Below are 17332 nucleotides of genomic sequence, written 5' to 3'. Positions count from 1 at the left end.
TAAGAGATGAATGTGACAAGCTTCAGCACAAACTAGATAAACCAACAGAGTACATGAGTAAAGTAGTGCTACAGGCAAAGCCCCAGAGTTTAAGCTAATGCAATGTATCCATAGAGACCTTAAGGTAAAACACAGATATCTATATAAAAGAGTTGCTTCTACACAAAGAGTTATTTTTGTATGGATAACAGTTATAGCTAGCTGAACCTAATATCCCTTTAAGTGTGGACCAAGTTTTTAGGGTCTGTGGTATTAACTCTACGAATAGGACTTTAATATGGGGGGAGAAAAAGATACTAATATAAAATAGTATTGAATGTCAGCTGTAATTGACAAATCAAAAAATAACATTAAAAAATACAGTTGGGATGAACATCTTTGTAAATAAATCTTCATCTTAATTTTTAAAAAGATAATTTTAGGTAACTGACCCATTTTCACAGGGTTCTACACCATATTCCTATCTGTACCACATTATATCAAGACACCTACAGATGAGATCAAAAATGAAATTCACACCAAGAGTGTCAAATAAATGTGGTTATATTTAATCATTCATGTACATTTTATTGTCTTCTAGTAAGAGGGTTATGCTAGAGAAATGTCATAAATTTTAAACTCCTTGAACATTTAAACTCTTTGAACATGTAAAATTTTGTCTGTGATCACTCCTTTCAAGCTAAATAGTGAGGGTTTCCAACTTAACACTTTCAAGCATTAGAAAGTTTTATGTACTTACTTGGAGTGGAGGATCCATTGATTGTGGGTTCATACAGTAACCGGGCTTCCTTCTCTTTTTCTAGCTTTTCACATTTCTCGGGACTTCTTGTTTGGTTAGATGATGGAGAGGTATTTAGACTTCCAGTATCAGCACCGGAGATCAACTTTGCAAACTTCACATTTAAAATAAACAATTAATATATAAATTCTGCCTTTACCCATATCATCCACATAATTTGTACCAACTTTCTTTTATCCAGTGGGTAGGGCCAGGTAAAGGGAAAATAAAAAGGGATATAGAAAGAGAAAAAAATTGCTAGGACTGGTGGCAAATAAATCAAGTTTACTAATCAAAAACAATATCAACAATAACATGATAAAGTTCATTTACTAAGCATCAGGCTGTTGAATATAATTTAAAATAGTGCAAAAACAAACAACGCCCTCACCCCCCCCACACACAAAAAACACCCCCAACCTCTCGTTTATAACTAGTCAGAAATATTTGAAAAATAAGTCAAAAGACATATTGTACTTTTTGAATGTTATCTTTACAATATCATGCTAAAAATAAATTTGAAAATAAATGGATATACTGCACAACAGATTCAGCCTTCCTGGTCACTTCCTGGTAATATTTGATCATTTTGAATCCTTTCATAATATATTAACTTCTATATTGAGTACTGTATTATAGCACCATCAATTTACTCTAAGAATGTAATGTGGGGATAAGGACACATAAAAATAAAAACATAAAATAAAAAAATAAATTACTTTAAGACTTAGGGTAATTGCCTTGACCACCAACTTGGTGCTTTCCGCCACAATGGAAATACATCTTAAAAAATTCAGGTATAAAATATTACTACACAGACAGCTATATCAAGTTTTTTGTCTTATAAAAAAAAACAGAGTATGACATCTGTTGCTATCCTCATCACATCCAGAGATAGATTTCAAGAGTATCCTTTAGTTTTTAACACGGGACACCAAGAATGAAGAGTATTTTTCTACGTAGTGAATGCACAGCACTGTCACTAGTTAGGACAAATGCAATGGCAGCTGCCTGCTTCCTAGTGACGGTCTTCATCATGCTCGCTGGTGAGAAACACACAGTGAGCTCAGTACCACTTCCAGGCAGATACCTGTTTGAAGGAGTCTTTAGATTCCTGTTTTCCCAGATACGTTTTCTTCGGTTCAGCTGTCGGATCACGATGTTCATGTTCTTCTTTCCCGGGAGATCCCATAAAGACATTAAAGGGACTAGAATGCAACACTGAAGTGCCCGAAGCTCCTTGATTTTTTCTTGGAGGGAACACTGAGTTCAACTGTGTTAAAAAGTCAAGGCCTGAAAAAGAGGGAAAAAGCTGTGTTTGCATATGATGTTCTCCAATGTTGGATATTTAACAAAAGCATTTAACATGACAGACAGGTTAATATGATGAAAAGACATGGAATTTGGATTCAGAAATCAGGTTCGTTCGTCAGCTCTAGCCCTTATTTGATGCAAAAAAAATCGTAACACTCCGTGACTGCATTCTGATCTGCAAATCTATATATATAAAACCCTAAGCAACTGGTCAATTGTTCGACAGGTCGACCATTTGACTGCTCGCTATGACACGCACTGACCACCTGGGGCAGATGCTCAACGCAGGAGTTGCCCCCTGGTGGTCAGTGTGCTCCCACAGCGGGAGCACCACTCAATGAGCTACCAAGTGGTGGTGGCAGGCACAGCGAGGCTGTGATGAGCAGGAGCGCCGCGGTACCGGCCTGGGCTTGGGCTCCTTCCTGGCCACCTGCGGCTTCACGCACCACTATATTCTCTGGGGGATTTCGGATTGCCAGGCGGATCAGGCTGAAACCAGCAGTCCAACATTCCCCAAAGGGTCCCGGATTGCGAGAGGGCGCAGGCTAGGCTTAGGGATCCCACCGGTGCATGAAACCGTGCACAGGGCCTCTAGTATGTGAATAATATCTATTTCCCTGAGTGGTGAGGCTTAACGGACATATTGTATATGAAAATACTTTGAAAACTGAAAAACACAATGGACATTTTAATCAGTATTTGACAACGGAAGTGTTCATTTGGTTCACACTGTGGTATATGTCTTGGCAGGCAGCCTCTAAGAAAGCCCCTAATGATCCCTGACTTCTGGCATGGATCCATGCCCTCGAGTAATCCCCTCCCTTTGAATGTGGGTTGGACCTAGTAACTTGCTTCTAACAAAGAGAATACCTTCCAAGCTTATGTTACAAACACACTATGGTTTTCCATCTTGGGTGCCCCCTCTCACTCTCCTGCTCACCAGCTCTAAGGAAAGCCAGTTGGCCCGTTGTCAGCTTCCCTGTGGAGAAGTCCACAGGGGAATAAACAGATTAATGTTTTTGCTCACAGACACATGAATGAGCTTGGAAGCAGATCTTTGCCCAGTTAAGTCTGGAGATCACTGTAGCCCTATTGACACCCTGATTAAAGCACCAAGAGACCTAAAGCCAAAGGCACTCAAGCTAAGCCATGCTTAACCCACATTTTATGAGATGATAAAGGCTGCTTTTTTAAAATTCAAAATGTGGGGGTAATTTGTTACACAGGAATAGAGAACACAGTATCACAATTTTCATTAAAATACTTCTCAATAGTTCTTACCATCTCCTTTGCCTACGGACTCATCACCTCCCTTGTTAACCACAACATCTGTAAGAAAATTAGAAAATCAAATTTAAAAGACAGTAAAAAAGATGCTATAGCAACTTATAATTACTATTCATTCCTCAAAGTGTTCAAGGATAATAATTTTAAGAAGAAAATCTGAGTAAAGTTAAAGCTAGTACTCACATAAACTCCTTTCATTCTTTTAGCTTCACAGCGCAAATATAAAAAGACAATTCTATGATACTAGAAGCCCGGTACACGAAATTCGTGCATGAGTAGGGCCCCTAGGCCTGGCCTGCGATCAGGACTGATCAGGTTTCCCACCTCACCGCCTCCTCCTTCCCTGGCTCCCCCAGCACTCCACCACCACTGCGGCTGGTCACCTGCAATGTTCTGCACCGCCCCCTGGTGGTCAGTGCACATCATAGCGAGTGATCAAACTCCCGTTCTCTGGGTTGAACTCCTGAGCAGACACTTTGCATATTAGCTTTTTATATAGAGATAGTTATTCTAATGAGACAGCCAGGTATACGAGGAAAAGCACTGTAGTGAGAGCCAAAGGTCTGTAATTCAGTTCTGCCTATACACTTAATAGCTTTGTGACCTTGGACAAATGTCAATACAATTAAACTTCAGTTTCTGCATCTATATAAAGGGAATAATGCCCTGACCATCTCACAAGATTTTATTGAGAATCAACTGAAATAACACAAAAACATTTTGCAAGCAATACAATGCTATAAAACACATAAGGTTTTAATGTTTTATTAAAATTTATTTCAATGGCAGAAATTTCAATGCTGTAATATTATTCATTTACCAATTACCAACCAAATATTGCTTACCTCAATTTTAATGAATAGAAAAATGGTCAAATTCATCAGAAACTCCAATGGCCAATAAATTGATTGTCATAAATGATTATCATATTAGTAGGACTATTGTGCCTCTATCCTATCATATAATATAATATATATGTATATACATATATATGTATATATTGCATAGCACACATGCACTTTTAAAAGTTATTAGTTTTTCCCTAACAAAAGCAGAAGTATTTAAAATATGAATAAATTGAACCAAAACAGATTAAGCCTTTTACCAGTCCAGTTTCATCCTTGCAAATCTCTTGATAATGAAAGCAGTACTATATTTAGTATCCATGTTTTCTTCTCATTAATAATACAAAATTCTAATAAATGAAAGGCATATGGCTCATATACTAATAGTATTTTTTTTAAATAGCTAAATTAATTAAAGAGGAATTTCTTTATTTATCTGGAATACCATTAAAGAGGATTTCATTCATAACTCAAAATCCTCCACAAAGCCTCTTCCTACAGTCTTCAACTTAATAGTTAACTCCAGGGGTTCTCAGAAGCCAAGGTCCCCAACTGGGCACTTACTTCAGAAACCTGTTTCAACTCCAGTGCAAGCCACTTTTCCCTCCTTCACCCACATTCTTCCTCTCTTTGCTCTAACTATGCAGTCTGACCTCTCTTTATCTTGAACGAAAGGAATCTTTCCTTTGTCATTAGGTGGAAGATAAAGAAGTTTGACCTGGCAACTGAAGGATTTTCAGGCTAGGGTAAGGCAGAAGACACTCAGTAATTCTATATAATCACGTATGTATTTGTTGTTTCTGATTATGAAATTAATTGGAGAAAATTAATGCTGGAGGATGGGAACAGCCAGGGAGAGGTCAATGGGGTGAAAAGGTAAACATATAATGCAGACAATTTTGAAGTAAAAAATGAAATTTTATAAGACCATAGGCACATGTAACAATTCAAACACCCTGCTATTGTTGGCATTTAAATTCATTCCAGTTTTTCACTATTATACAGTAAACATACAAATCTTTCTGGGCTTTTCAGAATATTGTCTATGTAAACTTATAGAAATGGAATTATCAGGCCAAAAAGTATGAGTATTTAAACCTGCCAAAATATTCTCTAGAAATTCACCTATATTGTTGGTAATACTGCTATTAGCAGTGGAACTATCCCATTAAGGTTAATAGAATGAACATTAGTACTAAAAGAACACAGCCAAACAATGGGCCTAGTTCATACAGTGTGAACAGCAATGATAAATAATATTTCCATTCAACAAGCTGGCAAAGTTTTTGCCTTTTTTTTAAAAATGGCAACATCTACTAGCAATGGTGTGTGTGTGTGTGTGTGTGTGTGTGTGAGATAGTTTCATACATAGTGTAAAAGATGAGGCAATATATCACTTAGCCATATTTCTCCATGAAAACATTTAATAAATACCAATTAAATACTAATAATCACAGAAACAAATGTTTTTTAAGTTAGGAAGATATCTTTTATCTATCAATATCAAAGATTTTACAAAAATTTATTAAAAAGTAAATACAAGTAAAAGATTGCCTATGAATGCAAAACTTCCTTTAAGAAACTTTTGTAGAAATTAAAATGTTAACTTCAGAACTATTTGCAAATTTTCCTTGTGAAAATTACCAGCATATATTTTGGAATATAGTTACCTAAAATACCATGGCAAAGGAAAAAATACCACCCCAGGGATTGAGAAAATGAGCAAACTGTCATCACAAGAGTTACACTGAAGCTGCTACCCACATCTCTTAGCCAGAATAAAAATGTAAGACTACCAGCAAGAGAACATGATCCTCTGATCTGAACAGACTTACCATCTCTGATAGGTGAGAACATGTCCCCCAAACTACTTGTTCTAGTATCATCAAGACTGGAGAAATCCTGATTTTTTCCACTGTCTGTTTCCTTAGATAAAATATCTGTGTTGATGCTTCGAGATAAACCTTATAGAAATTAGATATAAAAATGTTAGTACACCTAAAAAAATTTATCAGAAGCAAGGTTCTAAAAATATAAAACTGAAAGCAATAAATGAACAAACAAGAAAAACAGGGGGTAAGAGATCAACCAAATAACTTGTAACCCATGGACACAGCCAGTAGGGGGGTGAGGGCATGTGCTGGGGGATGGAAACAGCCGGGGAGAGATCAATGGGGGGAAAAGGAGACATATGTAATACTTTAAAAAATGACGAATTTAAATTTTTTAAAAAAGAAAAACAAAAACTCATAGACACAGATAACAGCATGGCAGTTACCAGATGGAAGAGGGGTGGGTGGGGTATAGGGTAGAGAAGGCTAAAAGGGGTCAAACATATGGTGACAAAAGATTTGATTTGGGGTGGTAAACATATAATGCAATACATAGATGATGTATCATAGAATAGCACATTTTAAGGAACATATAGTTTTATTAAGCAATGCCACCCCGATAAAATTAATTTTAAAATAATTTTAAAAAGAATATATGATTTTGTGAATAAATAAAAAAAATTAACGTATTACCCATATTATTGGTAATGTTACAATTGTGAGCATTGAGGGGAAAAAGCAGAATTTAACAGATTCATCTAACCATCACTTTCATGGAAAAAAGGGCTCTCCCAAAATCAAATAACTTATTTATTCATATACCACCATGTTCTTGTAGCCATTTTTAATTTTTTTTCTAAAATAATATACATATTTGTTTCTATCTTAAAAGTATTCTGAACATAAAACTTAGTTGATTACCTACAAATGATAATCATAAAAAAAGTCTGTAAGGCATATGTAGCACAATGCCTAACAGATAGCAGGATTTAAGTTGTGTTAGCTCTCTCCCCAATTTGCAGTGAACAGATATTTTTCCCTCTTCTTTTTCTTCACCAACAGGGGGAGCATAACATTGCTTTAGGCATTTAGGACCTCAAATGACTTCACTGACCTCACAATAGTTTACTAAGAGGAAGGAAACCAGAATCCCAAACTCTTAGAGCAGTGGTTCTCAACCTTCCTAATGCCACGACCCTTTAATACAGTTCCTCATGTTTCATTGTTAGAAATTGAACATAATTAAAGCACAGTGATTAATGACAAAAACAATATGTAATTACATATGTGTTTTCCGATGGTCTTAGGCGACCCGTGAAAGGGTCGTTCAACCCGCAAAGGGGTCGCGACCCACAGGTTGAGAACCGCTGTTATAGAGACTAGTAAAGTAGACAATAAAAAGGCAGAGGGCTGTTTTTCATTCCTTAAATGGCTGTTCCTTCTGAAAACAAGCAGTAGTAACAAGACTGCAGAAGTTGTTTTGAATAACTAAGTCAGGACCACTTTAGTAGAAGCAACATGAACTTTTTGTCAAACTTCGAATTTATTTTACAAGAAGCTTAAAATGATAATAGTAATAATGATGATCATGATAACAATATTATTAATCACACCATAATTATTGTGTGCCCACCATGTGCCAGGCACTTTTGATATATTTTCCTCTGATTTTTACAATAACCCTAAAAGTTATTATCTGTGGAAGAGAAAAATGAGATTCAGAATGGTTAAGAAAACTGCCCAAAGTCATCCTGGTAAGAAGTGATAGACCTGAGACTTAAACTTAATATACTCTACATGTTTCAGAGGGGGGGAAAATAGACGTACGTGTGTGTGTGTGTGTGTGTGTGTGTGTGTTTGAGAGAAAATTAGGAAGCAAATGTGGCAAAATTTGTAAAATGGTGAATCTGCTGGACAGCTGAGCTCAGGAGTTCTTTATATATTATTGACACTTTTCTGTAAGTTTGAAATTATTTCAAAATAAAATTAATGAACAGAATTTCTAACTATGGATGCAAAGCAAAAATTCATTTTGCCAGAAACTTTGCTAATCAGGAAAGAGCTGTTAATCAGTGACCCTGAAGACCCAAGTCTTCAATTCCTAAGTAATGCTGTCATTGTTAAACATAGCCTCATTAAAAACTAAATGAATACAGACTTCATAAAATTTACAGTAAATGAGAAAAATATTTTGTTTACTTTTTTAAAATTATGCATAAAATTGATAGTAAATTAAAATTTTAAAATAATAGAAATTTTAATATATTTAATTAAACATTTCTGGCAAACATTACTCAAAGTAATTTTCAAAAAGACTTTCTTCTTTTAAGTAGATAGCATTTATTTTTCCACGTAATATGTAATAATTTCTATGGGAGGACCATGTAGTTATTCACAGAAAATTTGTAGTGAATATACCTACAACTTTAAGAAAACTATCCCATATTATGAATGTTAACAAATTAAACTTTTGCTTATACTTGGAAATAGTAAACTATTAAGAGGCACCAACAAATATTTTTGTCCATGTCAAGTACTTGTCCTAAAAATTTAAAAAGACATGGGTGGGTACATCCATTTCAATTATTTTGAAAACATACTGGCATATGTACCATGTAGACTTTTAAAACTATCTGTTGCAAGTTGACAGTGTAGTATACTTCTTAAAATAAAAACCAGAAGGTTTTTAGGAATTTAGGGAATATGATCTTTATTGCAGGCAAAGAATATATTCTATAGTAGGCATGGGGAAGCTTATCATCAGATTATACTTTCACAATGTCTAAATAAATTCCTCTTTAAGAAATGCTTGATTATCAACATAGAAAAAAATTATTTAAAATTGTAATATTTTCGTTTATTTTTATTTAACAAATTGCTAGTATGTGGCTTAATATGAGCCAGGCACTATTTAATACTTAAATATATTCATTTCATCACTTAATTTACCTTTCATTCTAAAATAAGAAATAAAAGGAGCCATTAATAGCTTTTAAAAAAAAAAAATCCTGAGAGATCAAATCATGACGTCAAAATTGCATTCTCTACTGATTAACCTGAAGACACAATGTAAAGTCACCCAGTCTAGTTAGTATTAAGAATAATTTGAGTTGACATTATTGTGTTTTTTAAGATAATCAATATTTTTTACAACAGAAGTTCAACTAAATAGACTAAGAAAAATATTTTTTCATTAATTTTTAAAGAATTTATAGCTGACGTTAAAATGTTCATTTCTTCAACGATATTTACTAATAATTTTATTTAAATACTCGAGTGAATTTGAGTTCTTAATTCCTGAAGGAAGTATAATTATATATATTGGGGTGGAGGGGTCACTCCAAATACTATATATAAGCACCACTTACCTGCTTTGTCTTGGGCAGCAACTGTGCCTTTCCCCACGGCTGTTGTCATGGGCTGTGGCAGAACCGTGGCCGTGGCAGTGGCTTCTCTGACAGTTCCAGAACTCTGAGCTCCCCCACTGGTGGCACTCACAGGAACAGTCCGTTTGTTCACAGCTGAGGCCTTACTTGAAGAGTCTTTACTTAAACCTGACTGAAATGTAATGGAATATTTAAAAGCTCAGGTTTCTAATGCTCCCTACTGTTATTAATATTTTATAAATTCCCTATTAGATTAAAAATATGTATATATTTTTCCTTACAAATTTTAAGCTTGCTAGTATAGCTGAGAGTTTCCCTCTGAACCAAAAAAGCCTTTTAAAATAATGAAGAGGGAAATATGAAAATTAAGTATAAAATTTAAAAAAAAATTGTTTTAAAACCAAGTATCAAATGGCTTTGTACTAAAATTATATTAAATGCTTTTTATATAAAAATGATTATGATGCAAAACTACACTGTGTTTGACAACATAAAGTATCTATATTCTGAGCTAGATTTATTTAGTAAAAGAAAAAATTCAGAAAGAAAATATCTTACCTTAGAAAGAGCAGTGGAGTACTGAAATACTATACATTGCACAGATGTCTTATGAGCACTGATGGTTTTAACTGGTGATTTCAACATCCTTAAATCATACTGATATATTTTCCCACGGGAGGATCCAATAGCCAAAGTGGCACCATCAGGCATGAAATCTACTGCAGTTAGAGGAGTGTCAGCCACTAAAGTTTTCACTAGCCTTTGGAAAGAGAGTAAGTCTATGTAGATATATGAATGTATACAGGTATATAAGCTTATGTGACATATAAATAACTGTAGCATATCAAACCCAAACGTACTTAGAATTGGGCAAGTAGCATACACATTCCAAACATTTATTTTAAAGCATACATTTAGAATTAGAGACATTTCAGTGCAATGGCATATAAAGGAACTGCTGAACACTTCATCCTATTTTCCTATTCTATCTACATGTTCTAGAAGCAGTACCTATTTCTTTAAATAATTGTTACCCTGGCAATAAATATGACAGAATTCCTGGGTGCTACTCCACACACACAAAAAAAGGGGCTCTAGCCTCAGAAATAAGGAGTCTCCCAGTATTCCCTTTCCATTTGTTGGCCTGCTTAAACCTCAAGAGGACTATGACCTTTCACAGGAGAGCAGCTGCTACTTTGTTCATAGTTCTGTATCTCTTCACCAAAAAGCTAACTGAACCCATGTGGCTTGATCGTCAGGAAGCAAGGAGAGAAATACGGATACCGACCTGCTGAAGCTGAGCTCTTTATTGGAGTGTCCGATATAAGAGAGAAATGCCTTACTGACTCAGGTCTCTTAGTAAATTAGTTCAAAAAAATAGTAAAAAGAAAAAAGAATGTAAAATAAGTAACAGTAAACTTCTAATAAGGAGAGTAGGTCCTTCCCTAGTAATAACATTACTATTTTTTTTACAGGATTTTTATATATTGTTAGGTATCTTAATACACTTGTAGCATTTTTGCAGCTTTTTTAAAAGCTAACCAAGCACCCTTATAAATCTAAGAAGTACAGGAAGGCACAACAAATTCAGATGCTTAGATTATGTGCCCTTTAGCTCTAGACCACTGGTTCTCAACTGGAGGTCGTTAGGATGTCACAACTAGGAAAGTGCTACTGGCATCTAATGGGTAGAGGCCAGGGATGTTGCTGAACATCCCACGGTGCCCAGGACAGTCCTTCACAACCAAGAATCACCCAGACCAAAATGCTGGTCATTCAGACACCCTGCTTTACATAAGGAATTAATTTGAAAGCAAATTAATCATATTTTGTTATATTTTTAAAAAGAATAATGTGCATACATGTTAAAATAAAGATATGAAATCATTAGCAGGCTATCCTTCAATGTTCACAATCCAGAAGTGCTCTAAATAAGCCAACCAGAAAAAGTCAAGTACCAAAGGATTTCACTGATATGTGAAATCTAATGAACATAATACACTAACAAACAAAATAGAAACAGATTCAATAGATACGGAGGACAGACTGACAGCTGTCAGAGGGGAGGGGGATTGGGGGACTGGGTGAAAAGGTGAAAGGTTAAAGAAAAAAACCAAAAACCTCATAGGCAAGACAAACAACAGTATGATGATTACAAGAGAGAAAGGCAGAGGGTAGGTAGAGAGGTAGAAGAGGGAAAAGGGAGAATAAATTGGTGACGAAAGACTTCACTAGAGGTGGTGAACACACAAGGCAATATACAGATAATGTATTATAAAACTGTACACCTCAAACCTATGTAATTTTATTAACCAACTAAAGGCCAGGTGCACAAAAATTTGTGCACTCGGGAGGGGGGGTCCCTCAGCCCGGCCTGTGCCCTCTCGCAGTCTGGGACCCCTCAGGGAATGACCACATGCTGGCTTAGGCCTGCTCCCTGGGGGATTGGGCCTAAGCTGGCAATCAGACATCCCTCTGGCAGCCCGGGAGCCCTCAGGGGATGTTCACTTGCCAGCAGGGAGCAGGCCTAAGCTGCAGTCTGATATCCTTAGCGCTGCTGAGGAGGCCGGAGAGGCTCCCACCACCACCACTGTACTGGCAGCCATCAGCCTGGCTTGTGGCTGAGCAGAGCTCCCCCATGTGGGAGCGCACTGACCACCAGGGGGCAGCTCCTGCATTGAGCGTCTGCCCCCTGGTGGTCAGTGTGTGTCACAGTGACCAGTCATTCCCAGTCATTCTGCTGTTAGGGTCAGCTTGCATATTACCCTTTTATTATATAGGATAGAGGCCTGGTGCATGGGTGGGGGCCAGCTGGTTTGCCCTGAAGGGTGTCCCGGATCAGGGTGGGGGTCCCGCTGAGGTGCCTGGCCAGCCTGGATGAGGGGCTGATGGGTGTTGGCAGGCTGGTCACATCCCCTTCAGGGTGGGGGTCCCCACTGGGGTGCCTGGCCAGCCTGGGTGAGGGGCTGATGGCTGTTTGCAGCTGGTCACACTCCCTTCAGGGTGGGGGTCCCACTGGGGTGCCCAGCCAGCCTGGGTGAGGGGCTGATGGCTGTTTGCAGGCTGGTCAAGCACCCCCCAGTTGGGACCCTAACCCCATGGAGGTTTGGCCAGCCTGGGTGAGGGGCTGATGGCTGTTTGCAGGCTGGTCACACCCCCTTCAGGGTGGGGGGTCCCCACTGGGGTGCCTGGCCAGTCTCGGTGAGGGGCTGAGGGCCATTTTCAGGCTGGCCAAGCCCCCGGCAATGGAAGCTCCCAGCCTCTCCTTTTTTTATTTTTCTTTTTTTATTCTGGGATTTATTTACCTTCTATAATCGAAACTTTGTTGCCTTCAGTGGAGCTCAGAGCCGAACCAGGATGGGCGTGAAGCTTGGCTTCCTCCATCACTGGAGCAACCAAGCCCTCTGCTCGCTCCAGCTCCGTGGCCACAGCCAGCTGAAAGCAAGTATCTGGGGTTTATTTATCTTCTATAATTGAAACTTTGTTGCCTTCAGTGGAGCTCAGAGCCGGCCGCGGCAGGCGGGAAGCTTGGCTTCCTCCATCACTGGAGCAAGCAAGCCTCCTGCTCGCTCCAGCTCTGTGGCTGCTGGCCGCCATCTTGGTTTGGTTAATTTGCATATAGTCACTCTGATTGGCTGGTGGGCATGGCTTAAGGCATAGCAAAGGTACGGTCAATTTGCATGTTTGTCTTTTATTAGATGAGATATCATTCCAGTAAATTCAAATTTTAAAAAAGGAAACAGAATAATAATTAAAAAAGAATACCCACCTCATCTATTTTTTCTGCATGGGAAGAAGAAAAAAAATCTACCTTACCAGATATCAAGTACACAAAATTTAGAGCTCCTGAACATTAATGAATCATAAGTCTATACAAATCACAAATATATCTTCTAATGAGATAATTATTTGTTGCTAAATTAAGAAATGCCACACTTACTTCTTACTTGAAGTGTCATAGAGAATGATTCTTTTATCCAAGCCTATGGTTACAAACAACAATTCATTGACAGGAGAAAAGCAGATGCCTGAAGCTGGAGCTTTATGAGTACTATCAAAGTTATGGTGAGGACTCTGACTATTCACATCCCAAAGAGTTACTACTCCGTTATCCGAAACACTGCCCAGCAGCGATTTCTTAAATAAGGAGTACTTCAAGTGCCGAATAGGCTATAAAAAGAAGAATAAATTTTATGTAATTGTAAGCATTCATAAGAACGTTTTATATAAACTATATAAATAACAGCCAACCACAGACATAGAACTCACACAGGATTTAGGACTTTTCTGGTTTAGAGAGTAACAGGTTTCAATCAATACCATAAAATCATTTAGTGGGCTACATAAGATGATCCCAAGACATACCGATATTCTAGTAATTGAATATTTGTCATGATATTACTAACTTGAAGTACAGCTAACTCAATCTCCTCTTTTTTTCCATAGAAAAAAAACACAATACATTGATTCATTAGGGTTAGAATATCCCTAAATAAAAGGCCCAGTCACAGCCAAATCACAAATAAGTATAAGGAAACACTAGCAGAGAATAAGAAATATTTGTATTTAAAACATATTTTAGATATTTATATATGTTTGATTCTGAGCATCTGATTGTGCTAGAAATTCAACAACTAAAGCATAATAAAAAATCAACTAAACCACAAAGGATGAAGAGTCAATACTCTGGACTAGGCATGGAGAAAGACTTTGGTCATCTAAGGAGATAAATAATATCTCTCCCCCGAAGTTCTATATTAGCCTATTAAAATCTTTGTTATCTCTAAATTTAGTATTCATCCATTCCCATGTTACTGAGGATCTTTTCAACATAAGCCACAAAGTTGGACAATGGTTGAGGACAAAGAAAAGACGATATGGTTCCAACTAGAATGTAGGCACGTAAAGAGTTACCTCTAACACAAAAGTTAGAATCAAGTGATTGGCAAGGAGGCCAGTTTATATCATAGTAAAAATAAAACAAACAATTAATTAAGTCTCAGACCCGGCTGAAGTCCTTCCTCCATTAATATTCCCCATTTTATTCCCAATCAGATAATTCTATCTCACTGTTCTGAATCTCCGTAAGTTTTTTATCAATCACCCATATTATCATTTATATGTATCTCTTTTATTCCCCCAATACAAATGAAACTTGAAAAAAATACACTTTTCAATGCATTTTTAATATCCAATATATTTTCCTTAAACATTAAATATATACTACTCAATATAATGATTTAAAAAACTGCTTTTCAAAAGTGAGGCACTCCCATCTTTCATCTAATAATAATTATGGCCACAGTGATTATAATTAAAAGTAAGAGTGGAGCCAAAGCCAGTTTGGCTCAGCGGATAGAGCATCGGCCTGCGGACTGAAGGGTCCCAGGTTCGATTCTGGTCCAAGGGCATGTACCTGGGTTGCGGGCACATCCCCAGTGGGAGATGTGCAGGAGGCAGCTGATCGATGTTTCTAACTCTCTATCTCTCTCCCTTCCTCTCTGTAAAAAAATCAATAAAATTATTTAAAAAAAAAAAAAAAGTAAGAGTGGAAACAAGATGCACCTTATTAGAAATTTCTGTGGAGAATTTCATGGAAAGTTAGTAAAAAAAATAGATTACTTGAGAATTTAAATGTATTAAGAATTTTATAGACTAATTTTCTTGAAGAAAAAATTTGGCTAATATCTATAATAATAAAAGCGTAATATGCTAATTAGACCAGGTGACCTTCTGAACAAAGCCAGGGCTGTGAGGGAAACCCGGGTACCAGGTGCCAGAGGGAAGCCGGTGCCAGCAGCCGGGGAAAGGAAGGCCTACTCTTGCATAAATTTCGTGCATCGAGCCTCTAGCTCAGTAGTTCTCAACCTTCTGGCCCTTTAAATACAGTTCCTCATGTTGTGACCCAACCATAAAATTATTTTCGTTGCTACTTCATAACTGTAATGTTGCAACTGTTATGAATCGTAATGTAAATATCTGATTTGCAGGATGGTTTTAGGCGACCTCTGTGAAAGGGTCATTCGACCACCAAAGGGGTTGCGACCCACAGGTTGAGAACTGCTGCTCTAGTTCCTTTATAAAAAGTTTCCTGCCCTAACCAGTTTGGCTCAGTGGACAGAGTGTCGGCCTGCGGACTCAAGGGTCCAAGGTCCGATTCCGGTCAAGGGCATGTACCTTGGTTGTGGGCACATACCCAGTAGGGAGCGTGCAGGAGGCAGCTGATTGATGTTGCTCTCTCATCGATGTTTCTCTCTCTATCCCTCTCCCTTCCTCTCTGTAAAAAATCAATAAAATATATTAAAAAAAAAAGTTTCCTTACAACCCTCCTCAGTGTAGCTTAGTGGTTGAGTGTCAGTCCAGGCACCGAGGGTTCTCAGGTTCAATTCCCTGTTAGGGGCGCATGTACCTGGGTTGCAGGTTCAATCCACAGCCCCAGTTGGGGCACGTGTGGGAGGCAACCAATGAATGTGTCTCTCTCATATCCAATGTCTCTCTCTCTCTCTCTCTCTCTCTTTCTCTCCCCCTCTCTTCTTCCCTCTCTTCCACTCTCTCTAAAATAACAATGGAAAAAATATTCTCGGGTAAGGATTAACAACAAAACATTTCCCTACATACTCCTGGTATTAACCTGGTAGCAATACATGAACTATGATATACTTATAGTAACCAAAAAAACAAAACTCCATATATCCTGTGCCTAAACACACTCAATTATCACATTCCCATCAGAGTACTTATGTACCTGTCCTGCAGCTAACATAATTTGAACTATGCAACACTTTTATAACTGTAATGTCTATAGAAAGATTAATATTCATGTTTTGAGCTTAACCTGTTATCAGTATTTTTATTTTGTTATACATAGTTATAATCTAGGAGCATGTTATATTCGATGGCCTAATTGAACTCAATAAAGTAAGTATACTCAATCTAGTATGAATTAGTTTATTTTCAATCAAGCTTATTTTAAATACTTAATTTTAAAAACTTGAAACTCATTGGTTTATATAAGAGGTCAAAATCTATCTTATCAACTTTATTTTGAATAAACCCATACTTACCTGGCTACTACCATGACCAAAAGGAGTAGTAGAAATATTAGTGGTTACACTGTGCAAAATAATTTCACCACTGAGAGATCCAGAAGCAACATAGCAATCATTCCAATTATATGTTACACAAGTTACTTCATCTTTATGATCCTGAAAGAAAAAAATGAAATACAGTGCCATAAAACCTTCAAATAGCATATTTTCATGTTTCTGCAAATTTTGTGTTTTATAAATATTATCCATTTGTCAATCTAATATTTGCTTTAACATTTTCCTCAAATTTTAAAAATTACTCAAATAAGCAGAAAACTATCTGATCAACACCAAGTCTTCTCAGGGAACAGAGATCTATTTTTCATAACTATAATAATGCTCAGGCACTCTGAAACGAGAGATAGAATAGAAAGGTAATTTTCTAAATGGCAATATGTCTCCCTTACAGAATTCACTTCCACTGACAAGTAACATTTATTGCGAGTTGACTATCAGGAGTGTCCTGCCCTTGAAAGTATTACTGTTCAATTGAGAAGACAGGACATTTAAATTAACACGAAAATGGCAGAACAAAGCTAAGTGAGTGGTGGTAGAGGCAAAGTGTCAAGACAAAAGAGAAAGAGGCATCACTGTGAACTGAGTTGACAGAGGAAGCTTCATGCAAGACAAAGTTGGAGTTCAACCTTAAAGAAAGGAGAAGAGCTAAACTAGGGGAAGTAAACCAGACCCTGCAAAATGGCAAAGAGTAAGAAACAAAAGCCCCAAAGCCAGAAGGGCAAGGTATGTTTGAGAGATGACAGCAGCTGCTTCCCTTTGTCGAGTACCTACTGACGCTGGGAGC

At 37.3% G+C, this 17332-nt stretch overlaps 1 protein-coding gene across 1 annotated transcript in view; it reads right to left on the bottom strand.

Moving 5' to 3' along the window:
* Nucleotides 1-17332, bottom strand: part of NEDD1 (NEDD1 gamma-tubulin ring complex targeting factor) — a 33803-nt gene that overhangs the window by 6152 nt on the left and 10319 nt on the right. The window contains exons 5-12 of the mRNA XM_081084914.1: nt 16507-16647; nt 13383-13612; nt 10001-10202; nt 9425-9614; nt 6060-6188; nt 3374-3421; nt 1869-2071; nt 740-893 (exon numbers count right to left, since the gene is read on the bottom strand). Of these exons, the coding sequence (XP_080941040.1) occupies nt 740-893; nt 1869-2071; nt 3374-3421; nt 6060-6188; nt 9425-9614; nt 10001-10202; nt 13383-13612; nt 16507-16647 (1297 nt within the window). The remainder of the gene's footprint in view (nt 1-739; nt 894-1868; nt 2072-3373; nt 3422-6059; nt 6189-9424; nt 9615-10000; nt 10203-13382; nt 13613-16506; nt 16648-17332) is intronic.

Source organism: Myotis nattereri (assembly GCF_964212035.1).
Source record: "Myotis nattereri genome assembly, chromosome: 2".
In the NCBI taxonomy this organism is placed as follows: Eukaryota; Metazoa; Chordata; class Mammalia; order Chiroptera; family Vespertilionidae; genus Myotis; species Myotis nattereri.
This window is presented reverse-complemented; position numbering and strand designations above follow the sequence as displayed.